Source organism: Pristis pectinata, chromosome 6 (assembly GCF_009764475.1).
Source record: "Pristis pectinata isolate sPriPec2 chromosome 6, sPriPec2.1.pri, whole genome shotgun sequence".
In the NCBI taxonomy this organism is placed as follows: domain Eukaryota; kingdom Metazoa; phylum Chordata; class Chondrichthyes; order Rhinopristiformes; family Pristidae; genus Pristis; species Pristis pectinata.
The window spans coordinates 57,256,778-57,270,558 of record NC_067410.1 but is presented as its reverse complement, the minus strand read 5'-3'; the positions used below and the strand labels follow the sequence as shown (position 1 = coordinate 57,270,558).

Here is a 13,781-nt window from a genome sequence, read left to right as displayed (position 1 = left end):
TAAACTGGTTCTCATAATTTAACTCTTTTAGTTCTGGCATTGTTCTAACAAATTTGCGCTATATTTCCTCCAAGAACAAGGTATTTTGGCTGTGGTGTGACTAGATTAATTGTTCTAGTCCATTTGGTGTCCAACTGCACTATAACTTCTTCAGTTTTGTATTCCAGTACCTTTTATGAAGAACCAAATGGAAGCAGGAGTATTCCTTATCACGCCAAGAACCTACTCCACTATTTATTCAATGCAATACAAGTAGATAGGATGGTAAAGAAGGCATACGGCATACTTGCCTTCATCGGTCGGGGTGTTGAGTATAAAAGTCAGGAAGTCATGTTGCAGCTGTATAAGACATTTGGAGTATTGTGTGCAGTTTTGCTTGCCTTATTACAGGATGTGGAAGCTTTGAGAAGGTGCAGAAGAGATGTTGTCTGGATTGGAGAGTATTAGCTATAAGGAGAGGCTGGATAAACTTGGATTGTTTTCTCTGGAGTATAGGAGGCTGAGGGGTGACCTGATCAAAGTATATAAACCGGCCTATATCTATCTGGCATAGACTGGATAGATAGTTTTTTTCCCAGGATGGAAATGTCAAATACTAGAGGGCATCGGTTTAAGGTGAGATGGGAAAGTTTAAAGGAGATTTGCAAGGTAAGTTTTTTTTACAGAGTGGAAGGTGCCTGGAATGAGCTGCCAGGGGCGGTGGTGGAAGCAGATATGACAGCAACGTTTAAGAAGCACTTAGACAGGCACATGAACAGGCAGAGAATGGAGGGGTATGGATCATGTGTAAGCGAATGGGATTAGTTAGATTGGCATCATGGCTGGCACAGACACCATGGGCCAAAGGGCCTGTTCCTGTGCCGTACTGTCCTATGTTCTATGACTGATCTGACTTTCTTGCCTGATTCCAATCATCCATGACTTCCGACCTGACCTGCTCAGCCTTGAGTGCATTCATAATTCAGCCCCTAGTTCTAGATATCCCCACAAAGGGAAACATCATCTCCGTTAATTTCCCTTGGGACCTTATGTTTCAATCAGATTGCGTGTCTTTTTTTCAAAATTCCTGAGAGTCTAGCCCTAACGTGCTTGAACTCTTACAAGAAAACATGCATCTCTTACATCATCATACAAGTCTATTCTTACTCAAATAAGAAACCATACACAGAACTCCAAGTGTGGTTTCACCAATGTCATGTACACTTGGAGTACTGTGTATGGTTCATTATGTAAACTGCCCCTCTTCTTTTATATTCCAACCCCTTTTTCATTAAGTACCAGTGCTCCATTTGCCTTCAAATTAGATTCTGTACCTGCATGCCAACACTGATTTCATGTCAAAGATTGTGCAGATTCTCCATAAAGTGTTTGGCAGTTTCTCTCCATTTAAACAGTGTTTTTCCAACCAGACTTTTTCCCACATTATACTCCCAATGTTTGCTCATACCATATCACTTTGTATCCTCCTCAATTTTTTTTCCATTTAAGTTTATATTAATAGATAATTTGGCTACAAAACACTTGGAGTCCTCATCCTCTAGGATACTGATACGTCCAACAAATTTAAATTTATTGTTATAGGTATATAGGGTATAAATGCCATGAAAATTAGCTTTTTGTAACAGCAGCACAGTATATTACAAAGTCAAACTCAAGTTTATTGTCATATACACAAGTACATGTATGCACAGGTGTAATGAAAAACTTGCAAGAGCATCACAGGCACATAGCATCATATAAGCAGCATTCAGAAGAAAAACAAATAATTTTAACAAGAAAGAACACAATTAGAACAAAAAGAAGTCCATTTTAGTGCAAAGTGATCAAAGTTGGCATAGTGTTGCTAAACTGTTGTGATTAGGGTTGTGCTGGTTGGTTCAAGAACTGAATGGTTGAAGGGAAGTAGCTGTTCTTGAACCTAGTCCCACACCCATGTTTGGCCCATATCCCTCTAAACCTTTCCTGTCCAAGTACCTTTTAAATGTTGTTAATGTATCTACCTCAGCCACTTCCTGTGGCAGCTCATTCCATATACTGACCACCTTCTGGGTGAAAAAGATGCCCTTCAGGTTTCTATTAAACCTCTCCCCTCTCACCTTAAACTGATAGCAGTGAAGGACGCTATTCAGCCCACTGAATTCAAGTGGGCTCACAGTATTCCCAGCTCTTCCATTTTCTCCTTTGTTCCCCTGTAACCTTTTTTTTTCATGTGCTCATCAAATCCAGCCTGAATATTCCTACCACCAACCTACTCTAGGGGAAACCTATCACCACATCTTTGGGATTTGGGGGGAGGGGGGTGGGGTGGTGAAACTGGAGCACCTTGGGGAAACCCACATGGTCACAAGGAGAATGTGCAAGTTCCACATAGACAGAGCCAATGTGTTGCCCCAACATATTCCCAACAACAGATATTGAGCTAACAGTTTCGTGCTCCCAATCTCCCTCCTTTCTTGAATAGGGGTGTTACATTTGGCCATTAATTCATTATCCTGTTTAACAATTTATTTCTACCTTTAAAATGGTCTTATTTTTCTTACAATGATCTAAAGTGGACACCATCTGCAATAGCTTAATTTCCTAATTTTGTGGTCCCATTCAAAAATATTACTCGAGTATAATTTTCAAACTTGGATAGACACCTCCATGTTCCTGTACCAAAGACACAGCTCAGCACATCATGGACACCAGCTTCCCCTCCATGGATTCTGTGTACACTTCTTGCTGCCTTGGTAAAGCAGCCAACATAATCAAAGACCCACCCAACCGCGACATTCTCTCTTCTCCCCCCTCTCATCGGGCAGAAGATACAAAACCTTGAAAGCACGTACCACCAGGATCAAGGACAGCTTCAATCCCACTGTTATAAGACTATTGAATGATCCCCTAGTACAATAAAATGCACTCTTGACCTCACAGTCTACCTTGTTATGGCTTTGCACCTTATTGTCTACCTGCACTGCACTTTTTCTGTAATCCATAACACTTTATTCTGCATTCTGTTATTGTTTTCCCTTATACTACCTCAATGTAGTGATGTGATGAAATGATCTGTATGGATGGCATACAAAACAGTTTTTCACTGTACCTCGGTACATATGACAATAATAAACTAATTTACCATTGTTGTATGTGATGAAAATCTGAGGCCACAGTTCACATCTCCAGAAACACCATTTGTCACATTCATTCAATCAGGGAATGAACTCTTTAATCTCATTCTGTGCCTTGTCTACCTGCAACGCCACTTCAGGGAACCATGTACTTGAACACCTAGGTTCCTCTGTTCTACAACACTCCGCAGGGCCCTACTGTTTGTTGTGAAAGTCCTACCCTGATTTGTCTTCCCAAAATACACCTCGCACTGATTGGAATTAAACTCATGACTTCATGAGTCGGCCAGCTTGGTCACTGGTGGTACTACCAAGGCACACTTTGTGATGGAGTTTGGTTCCCTATGTTCTGTGATCTTGCTATTTTCAATGCTTTTTCCAAGTGTTGTTCAACATGGAGGAATGGTGATTCATCAGCTGAGGGAGGACAATGAGTGGTGATTAGGAGGAGGGTTCCTTGCCCACATTTGACCTGATGCCAGGCGACTTCATGGGGTATAGAGTCAAAGTTGAGGACTTTCAAGACTAATCCCTTCTGGCTGTAGCTGCCATCTCTGGTGGGGCTGTCCTGCCAGTCAGCAGGGTGTCCCCAGGGATTGTGATGAAACCATCTGGCACATTGACTGTCAGGTCTGATTCCACGAGTATGACAGTGCCAGGGTGTCGCTTGATTAGTCTGTAGGACTGCTCTCCAATTTAGACACCAATCCCAGGTGTTTGCGATGAGCACAAAGCAAGATTGAGTGGGCTGGCAGTGATTTTGTCGTGTCTGAATTCAGTGCCTAAATCAGTGCTGGGTGTTCAGTCTGGTTATATCCTTTCCCTCCTTTAACCTTTGTGTGTCCCATTTCCCTCACTCATCCCAAAGACTGGCCGCTGTAAATCACTCCTTGTGTCTGGAATCTGGGGGAGTAGGAATGTGGGGAGAATAAAATGGGTTTAGTGTCAGATTAGTGTTAAATAGGTGCTTGATAGTTGGCATGGACAGCGGGCTAAAGGGTCTGTTTCCATGCTATATGATTCTGACTCTGAGCCGCAAGGGCTTTCTGGTCAAATGGGTTACCAAGGGCCATTAACAACAGAGGTATCTTTATTAGTCACATGTACATCGAGACACATAGTGAAATACATCCTTTGCGTAGAGTGTTCTGGGGCAGCCCGCAAGTGTCGCCACGCTCCGGTGCCAACAGAGCATGCCCACAACTTCCTAACCTGTACATCTTTGGAATATGGGAGGAAACCGGAGCACCCGGAGGAAACCCATGCAGACACTGGGAGAACGTACAAACTCCTTACAGACAATGGCTGGAATTGAACCCAAGTTGCTGGCACTTTAACAGCATTATGCTAACCGCTACACTACCATGCCTGTCTCGGATGAAGCTGCTTCTTTCTTCTCAAACTATTCTTTCTTTTCACAGGGACCACTGAGCAAGGACCTCCATTTATGAAAACAAAATGGCTGAAGGGCTTGGCCTTCAAAAGCAGTGGTTGGTGTGCATCACTGTCGGCCTTTTAATTTTACTTTTGTATTGGAAAGTTCAATTACGCTGGGCCTCCAGTGAGCTGCAGAGCTCTACCAATGAAAAGACCCAAAATGTTGATGTGATGAGAGCCTTCAATCCAGAAGAGCCATTCCTATATCCAGACAAAGAGCCTGGAATTATGTTTGTGGAGACCTCCAATAGCTTGAAGCCATCAGAGTTGACTGTGTGTGCTATTGAATCAGCTGCGCGAACAAACCCTGGGAAGCATGTTTATTACTTCATGAAAGGATTCAATGGCAATTTGTCAGCACTTAAGGAGTCCAGTCAGAAAGGCATCCAACTGCTTTTTTCATTCCATAACGTCACTCTACTGCCCTTGAATCTGGAGGAACTGTTCACCAAAACTCCTTTGCTTGACTGGTACAAAAAGGTAAGAGAATGGCTGCTCAACTTATAGTTGGCATGAATTCCTGTTGATCGTCTACAAACAAAATAGCAAGTTATCTGCAGTAAAACTCTATTAATCCAGGACTTTGATTAATTGGTGATTTTCCAGACTATTGGATGTTAGTCCAATTAATACTCCAATAACCTTTTAATTTTACTTTTTTTTGGATGTTGTCCATAGTATAGTAAATGTTCCAGTGAACCCGGTAAGTTTAAAGGGAATGTGGGAAACAGAACACAGTTAGTTTTAACGGACTGTGGGATCTGGTGCCTGATGTGTTGAGGGAACTGTGGGGTCCCCAAAGCCACAGTATATTAAAGTGACTGTCAAATGTTGACTCCTGTGTCGGGATTTATGAACATTCAGCTAGCAGATTATCAGAGTTTTACTGTACCAATTTTGATAGTTAATGCCCAGTGTTTGATTTGAATTTTTTTTGTTTTGATTTGAAATTGTTTTCTTCAAACTGATATATTGTTATATATATTGTTAGATATATATTGTTATATAGATAAATATATTGTTAGACGTAGAGTTTGCAAATTGGGCAGAAAAGTAAGCTGAAATTTGACGTTAGTAGCTCATAGAGTCATCAAGGTCAAAGTTGAATTTATTGTCAGATGCACAAGTACATGTATGCACAAGTGCAATGAAAAACTTGCAGCAGCATCACAGACATGTAGTATCAAATAAGCAGCATTCACAAGAAAAACCTAAATTAAACATAACATATACACAATTTTTACAAGAAAGAACACAATTAGAACAAAACAAAAACAAAGTCCATTTTAGTGCAAACTGATCAAAGTGGTCAGTGTTGCTAAACTGTAGTGGGGTTGTACAGCACAGAAACAGGTCCTTTGACTCACTATGTCCATATCGATGCATTTGTCCATCTACACTAATCTCATTTGCCCATGTATCCTTTATGCCTTGTCTACTTAAATGTCTGTATAAATGGCTCTTATCTTTAAATGCCTATATCTGATTCCATCACCTGAATGAAAAAACAGGATATTCATCAGTCTTGATGAAGGGTCTTGATCCAAAACATTGACTGTTTATTTCCCTCCATAGATGCTGCCTGACCTGCTGAGTTCCTCCAGCATTTTGTGTGTGTTGCTTCAGATTCCAGCATCTGCAGAATCTCTTTTGTCTCTGTAATATGTGGGAGCTTGTCGAAACCATTACATCTGGCTTGATGAATTTGGCTCTGGATTGAAGAGCCTACCAGCAGACGTTGCAAGCCTTCAGGGTTACCTGCAAAGTTACCTGGACATTTTGCTCGAAGGCAGTCACACACATACTTAAAAATACTTAAAAATTGACACGAGGGTGTGAATGACAGTGAGGCAGATGTAAAGATCCAAGAGATAGAGTTGCAGAAGTTTGGGTTTCTGCACTTTTCCAATAAACTTAATGTTCATACAACCCTTTGGGGCATTGTGCACACAAGGTGTGACCTTACCTGCTTGCCTACTCCAGCCACCTATCACTCCCCCCCCCCCCCCTGCTTTCATTCCAAGAGAATTTGCCTACTGGGCAAGGATATCTTACCACAGATGTACAGAGCCTTGGTGAGACCACGTCTGGAGTACTGTGTGCAGTTTTGGTCTGGGTTTCCTCTGGGCATCCTGGTTTCCTCCCACATTCCAAAGACATACAGATTAGGAAGTTGTGGGTGTGCTATGTTGGTGCTGGAAGTGTGGCAACGCTTGCGGGCTGCCCCCAGAACATTCTGTGCAAATGATGCATTTCACTGTGTGTTTCAATGTACACGTGACTAGTGTTCTGTGGAATGTAAAAAAAAATGATAGGAAATCATTAAAATGTGTAATATTCTGATGGGGCCAGGCAGATTAGCAGTGGGGAATTTGCTACCCCTGGCTGGGACTGCAGAACCAGAGGGGTCACAGTCTCAGGATTCAGGGTAAAGGAGGCTGAGATAAGGAGAGATTTCTTTATTTGGGGTGATGAAGCAAGAATTCTCTATTGTTGGCCGTGGAAGCCAAGTCACTGAATATATTTAAAGGGGAGGTTTTTAGTGATCAAGGAGTGTGGGGAGAGAGCATGGGAACAGGGACAGAGGAGTCGGTTGCAGTAGAAGCCTTGTATCGTGAGATTCCAGTCTTGTGGGATGTCATATGTCTATGGTGTGATGTTCCCGTACTTAAGTCTGATAGATTAATGAGCTGAATGTGAAGCTCACAGCATTGCTAATGTGTGAGGGTTCAGTGGAGTGTAGGAATGTTAAATTCAAGGCCTTACTTGTGTCTGTTGATAAGTGACCTGCCCCTCAGCCACTCCCACAGTTTCTCTGCAAATTCCTCCAAATCTTCTGGGAGGATAAGCAAATCATTGTTAGTGTCCTGATGCAGGGTTTCAACCTGAAACATCAACAATTCCTCTCCCCCACAGATGCTGCTTGATCCACTGAGTTCCTCCAGCAGATTGTCTGTTGCTCCAGATTTGAGTGTCTGCAGTCTCTCATGTCTCAGTGTTCTCTTCCTGGCCAACATTCCCAGCAGTAGATACACTCAGTTGGCTTCATTAGGAAAGCCACTTCACTTGCATGCCTGATACAAGACTCCTGAAACATGCACTTCCTTCTGAGCTCCGTCACAGCAAGGGAATTACCAGACCAACGGGAAACAATTCAAGGGTGTTCTAAAAGCCTTGTTTAAAAAGTGTAACATCCCCATAGACTTAAAGTGGAGAAGAATATGGTATTGAGATAGAGGATCAAACATGATGATATTGAAAGAGGAAGCCAGTGGACTCGAGGCTAAATGGTCTATTTCTATTTTTCATGTTAATGTTATTACAGGAGCATTCAGAATGTATTGAGAACCTTGTCCATTGGTCAGAAGCACACAAGCCCAATAATGTATACACCCACCTGCCCCATTGCTTCCCCTCTTGTCCCTGATCACTCCTGTCTCTCTGAGCTCCCAGGCCTGGAAGATGAGTCTGTGAATGTGTGATGAACTGTCTCTCAACCAAAGATACTACCTTGCTGTTGCTTCTCAGAGGACTCTATGCTATCTTATCAGTCAGGGAACTTGGTGCGGCTGCACAAGATAGTGTAGGATAAAGTTGATGGCATGTTGTGTCATGAACAGAATCTCACTTTGTTGACAGGTTCCTTCCAGTGGGTGCATTAGGAAGGCCATTTTACTCACATGCCTGATACAAGTCTCCTGAAATGTGCACTCCCTTCTGAGCTTTGTCACATCTGGGTTCTGTTGCATGGACATTAACCCACATACAGATGGACACACACAAAGAGAAGATATTTATTTTATTAGTCACATGTACATCAAAACACACAGTGAAATGCGTCTTTTTGCATTACTGAGAATGTGCTGGGGGCAGCCCGCAAGTGTTGTCACTCTTCCGCGCCAACATAGCATGCCCACAGCTCCTAACCTGTACGCCTTTGGAATGTGGGGGGAAGCCGGAGCACCCAGAGGAAACCCATGCAGACACGGGGAGAATGTGCAAACTCCTTACAGACAGTGGCTGGAATTGAACCCGGGTCGCTGGCGCTGCACGTTTACGTGAGCTCAGGCACAGATGCTCTTGCCCATTGCTTCCCCCTCCATCTGCCCCTTGATCCCTCTCTGTCTGTTCCTCTGCCCACCTCCCACCCTCCTTCAGACTTTATCCAACCCTTAGCTCCCCCCCCCCCCCCGTTCCTTCTTGTTTAACCCCCTTCCTTCTTTGCAAATGGTACAGGAACTTTGTGTCATTTAGATCCATCTCTTGTTCCTTCTAGTATCTCCATCTTAATTTTGCTTTTCCTTGCGCCATTGTCCTTTTGGTTATTTAATATCCCCTGATCTCTGCCCCCTTCTCCACTTCTCTGCATATTAATACTTCAACTTCAATCATTCCCAGTTCTGACAAAAGGTCACCTGAAGTGTTAAGTTTTTGCTCCATAGATGCTGCCTGACCCCTTTGGATATTACCAGCATTTTCTTTATCTCATCCAATTTGAAAAGCTGGTGGAGGTGGTAGTGAATGTATTAGTCTGATCTTGTGAAATGGCCAAGAAAAATGAAGGCTGAACTAACCTGTTTTATCTCTTTCGTGTGCACCTGCTCTGACATGGCAGGCAGTTATAAAGTGCATCTTGCTTAACGAGTGAAAATTGTGTCAGCTGTGGAGGTTCATATCAAACTCACTCTATTTACTCTTTTTAATGCAGACAGATCCTGAGAAAGAGAAGTATTGGGTTCATGTGCTGTCTGATGCCTGTAGGATTGCGTTACTCTGGAAGTATGGAGGCATCTATCTGGACACTGATGTCATATCACTGAAGCCTTTGGAGTTTATAAACTTCACCTGTGAACAATCAGATAATTACGCCAATGGTGCAGCTTTGGGATTTAGTCGCAATCATTCATTTATAAGGGACTGCATGATTGATTATGTTGAAAATTATGACGGTGATAGATGGGGATGGCAAGGCCCTGACCTCATTACCAGAATGTTGAAGAAATGGTGTCGAAGTGAAAAACTTAATGACTTCCTTAACCAAAAATGCCAAGATGTTACCTTTTTTCCCAAAGATTGGTTCTACCCTATTTCATATATGAATTGGAAAGTTTATTTTCAAAATGATACATGGAAAAAGAACAGTTCTGTTGAAGATAATTTCGCAAACTCTCGGGGAGTGCACATCTGGAATTTTTTAAGTGGTAGGCAGTCAAATCCCATCAAAGAAACCCGATCATATATGGAATATTTCTTCAAGAACTATTGTCCTACAACATATGGAGCTCTTGAGCAATGATGTGATATCTTACTACAATACCTACTGCTTAAGAAGGATTGTAGTTGGCTTGTGCTTGCTCTCACCTCTTATTTCTTCTGCTTTCTCTGCAGGTTCAGGGCCCTGGTAAGAAAAGGAATTAAAAAAGGAACTTTTAATTTACTGCACCTTGAATTTAATAAATTTGGTCTCTTGGATCTTGGGATTTTGTTTTTTTTTGCAATGGGTCACTGATTCAGCCCGAACTCCATCACTCTGCTACAGGTTAAGCTTATTCATTCTATATCTCATGGTTCCTAATGTTGACCCCCTGTATTGTTTTTTTTACCAGGATAGAAACACTCTTTGGAGTGGGCTGTCCACAGTTTACCAATGGCAGTGAGCTTAACAGTAGGAAATGCCACATATCCATGCAATCTTCAAGGCCAATTCTTGTCACTTTTTAAAAAAAGTGTTCTAGAATATGGTGCAGCAACTATGAGCTGAGTTGGTTTCTGTCTTCCAGTAATCTGCTACTAGTTAAGTTTTTTTTTGGTTGGGTTTTACCATAGTTTCTGATACAAAGTGTTGTGTACAGATGCTATATCATTATTGACTTGGGCTCTCTTTATTATTGTGTGGATCCTTTTGAGATGAGATTACTTTGTTTTATATCATGAATAAAATGAATTTTATTGTTAAATCTCTGAGATAATTAGTTTTGATGTCGGTGATAGTAGTTGCCAAATACTGCTGCTTGCCAATGAGATTGTACTTGATTATACACTGAATATAAATTGTTATTTTTGATAACATTTGGATTTCCAACTTTCTGTATGGAATTTCAGTTGAAGATGCTAAATTATTTTCATGGTAAAATAAGGGAAAGTTTTGCACTATTGTTGCCTCTTGATCAGCTGGATAACTTTTCAATTGTGCCTATTTATGCAATTAAATTTATGCAAGTGTTGTTCTGGCTTTCTAATTGATCCAACTGTGTCAGTTTGTCTGTGATTATAGCTGGAAGAAAAAGATGGAAAATACCCGCGTCGAATTCACCTTAAACGACTTTAGTAATGGTTTCCGTTACGTGGCATCTGCTAGTCAAAAGTACCGGGAGGGACCTCTCGCCCTGCAGATTTTAATCTACATGTAGAACTCCAATGCCTGAGTGATTTAATGTTAACATGAGTGGAGTTCACTGTAGTGTCTACAAGTTGTCGGATTGCTATTTGCAAATGAAAATAACAGAAGGGAGAGTCATCCTTTTGGGCAATAATTCTCGCCTGTACAGCAGTATATCAAGGCCATACCACATGAAGCACTTGGTCTTGGTCTTGTATTGCCTATACCCTTCAGAAAAAGGAAGTAACACATCAACTCTTAATCTGTGTGATGTTAGGGCCCGAGTTAAATATTTACAAGCTAATTTATAAATTTGACCAACTTACTGCTCTTTATGGAGACACAAGAGACCGCACGTGCTGGAATCTGGAGCATCACACAAAAAGCTGGAGGAGCTCAGCGGGTCAGGCAGCATCTATGAGGGGAAACAGATAGTTGATGTTTTGGGTCGAGACCCTTCATCTGGACGCCTTTATGTCCCTCGCCCTCTTGTCCAGATGAAGGATCTTGACCTGAAACATCTACTATCCATTTCCCTTCATAGATGCTGCCTGACCTGCTGAGTTCCTCCAGCTTTTTGTCTGTTGGTACTACTGTTCATAAGACCATAAGATGTAGGAGCAGAATTAGGCCATTCAGCCCATCCAGTCTGCTCTGCCATCCAGTCTGCTCTGCCATTCAGTCATGGCTGATTTTCTTTTTGGTATTGGTTTATTATTGTCACTTGCACTGAGGTACAGTGAAAAACTTGCCTTGCATATTGATCGTACAGGTCAATTCATTACACAGTGCAGTTACATTGAGTTAGTACAGAGTACACTGAGGTAATACAGATAAAAACCATTGTGATAGTTACCTCCTCTAATTCAAGCACATCCTGCTCTCCATCACCATCATCTTGAGTGCCTTGTGCGTGCATTAATTTATCTATGTGAACCTTGCAACTTCTGTCACCCATCCTCATGAGGTTTTGATTCCAAGTATCTCCACAGTCTCCCCACTCCTCTGGCCCTGTGCGTGGAGCATTCAGCATCTCCCATTTGAAACTGACCTTCCTGGCCTTGTGATGTGTATCACTCCTTCCGGCTCCTTTCCTTTTCCACCCCTTTTACCAAGTTAAATGGTGCAGTGGCATAGCGGGTAGAGCTGCTGCCTCACAGCTTCAGAGACCTGGGTTTGTTCCTGACCTCCTATGCTGCCTGTGTGGAGTTTGCACATTCTCTCTGTGACTGGATATCCCCCCAGATGCTCCTGTTTCCTTGCACATACCAAAGACTTGCGGGTTGGTAAGTTAATTGGCTGCTGTAAATTGCCCCTAGTGTGTAGGTGAGTGTGGAAACTGGGGTTAGTTTCCCTGTGAATGTGTACACCAGCAGGATGGTACTGCAGCTCACCACTGCAGTCTTGGTGCACTGAGCAACCGCTTGCCACCCATGAATCCCTGTCCAAGTCAATCGCCACTCAACCATTAGTGTAACCATAACCCTTGTCTCCACCAAGGTACCTGTGTCCATGGCATGGAATACTCTAAATTCTTCAGCACTCTGCACTGCCTGGTCTTTGGCAGGCACGGTAGTGTAGCAATTAGTGTAATGCTACTACAGCCTGTCTGTAAGGAGTTTGTACATTCTCCCCGTGTCTGCGTGGGTTTCCTCCTAGGTGCTCCGGTTTCCTCCCGTGTCCCAAAAATGTACAGGTTAGCAGTTGTGGACATGCTATGTTGGCACCGGAAGTGTGGTGACACTCTACGCAGAGGATGCATTTCACTGTGTGCTTTGATGTACATGTGACTAATAAAGAGATCTTTCCCACCTTACCTGAGGATTTCCAGCTGATTTCACTGACTGTGATCACATCACCCAACCCCATGGATAAAGAATCCTCGATCTGCTTGAGCTCTGGAATTGAAATCTAAGCAAAAATACCTGGTTCATTGTTCTCCGCTCCACCGACCACCTATCGCACTCAAGGCTTGATGTTAAAGAGCTTTGCTTAAATTCAAGACGCAAGAGACTGCAGACGCTGGAATCTGGAGCAGGAAACAAATTGCTGGGCAACTCGGCTGGTCAGGCAGCATCTGTGGAGGCAGAGGGATGGTCTTTGTTTCCAGTCAAGTCTCTCGTATCTCCATTACTTTCTGATCTCTGAGGGAATGAACCTAACTTGTAGCTCTCAAAAAACCTCTGCTGCCAGATTACAATTTCTCTGTTTTTCACTCCCTACCTGTATGAATCCTTTGTGGTCTGTGGTGCTGGTAGACGCACCAGTGACTTGTGTCTCCTGTCCCAATGCCTCGTTCTTTGCCCACATTCCTCTGTTCTGTGTCCTCCCCGGGACCGCCCCGATGTCATTCTCCTTTCCACAGGCTCCTTGCACGTTGAATGGCTAACTACTCTCATAGCCCTTGATCACATGGCCGGATCCATCCCATCCACTCCCTACCACAACCCCTCTTCCACCTACAGAGAGAGAACCCTGTTCTCCATTTCACAGAGGGGTTGCTGCACCAAAACAGGCCATTGGGCCCATTGTGCACACCCCCTCTGCTTTTTCTCTCCCTCTCTCTCTCCCCCACCTGTAAATTCTCTCAAATACTATCCCAGCTCCCTTTCAATGGTGTGACTGAATCTGCCTCCAATGTCATTCCTGGCAGTGCATTCCAAACTCTAAGCAGTCACTGTGTAAAAAGAAAGACTCTCCCAGGCACTAGATCAGCTCCTGCCGCTGCTCCCTCCGGCAGTGATGACCCAAGGCGATGCTGGTGTGGTGTCTGTGGTTCTCACCTCATGCTCCACAGCATTTCCTGTTTTCTTAATCTGTCGCACAGTACTCAGCCAATTCTGAGCCTACCC

At 43.0% G+C, this 13,781-nt stretch overlaps 1 protein-coding gene across 3 annotated transcripts in view; it reads left to right on the top strand.

The window, feature by feature from the left end:
• The window catches only part of LOC127572077 (lactosylceramide 4-alpha-galactosyltransferase-like), a 46,168-nt gene extending 35,383 nt beyond the window's left edge, over window positions 1–10,785 (top strand). For 2 of the 3 annotated variants that reach the window (XM_052018943.1, XM_052018944.1), the window contains exons 2-3: window positions 4,535–5,030; window positions 9,259–10,771. In XM_052018943.1, the coding sequence (XP_051874903.1) occupies window positions 4,572–5,030; window positions 9,259–9,846 (1,047 nt within the window). In that variant the 5' untranslated portion in view covers window positions 4,535–4,571 and the 3' untranslated portion in view covers window positions 9,847–10,771. Of the gene's footprint in view, window positions 1–4,534; window positions 5,031–9,258 lie in introns of all 3 variants that reach the window. The other variant, XM_052018941.1, reaches the window with a different exon arrangement.
• Window positions 10,786–13,781: the final 2,996 nt, after the last annotated feature.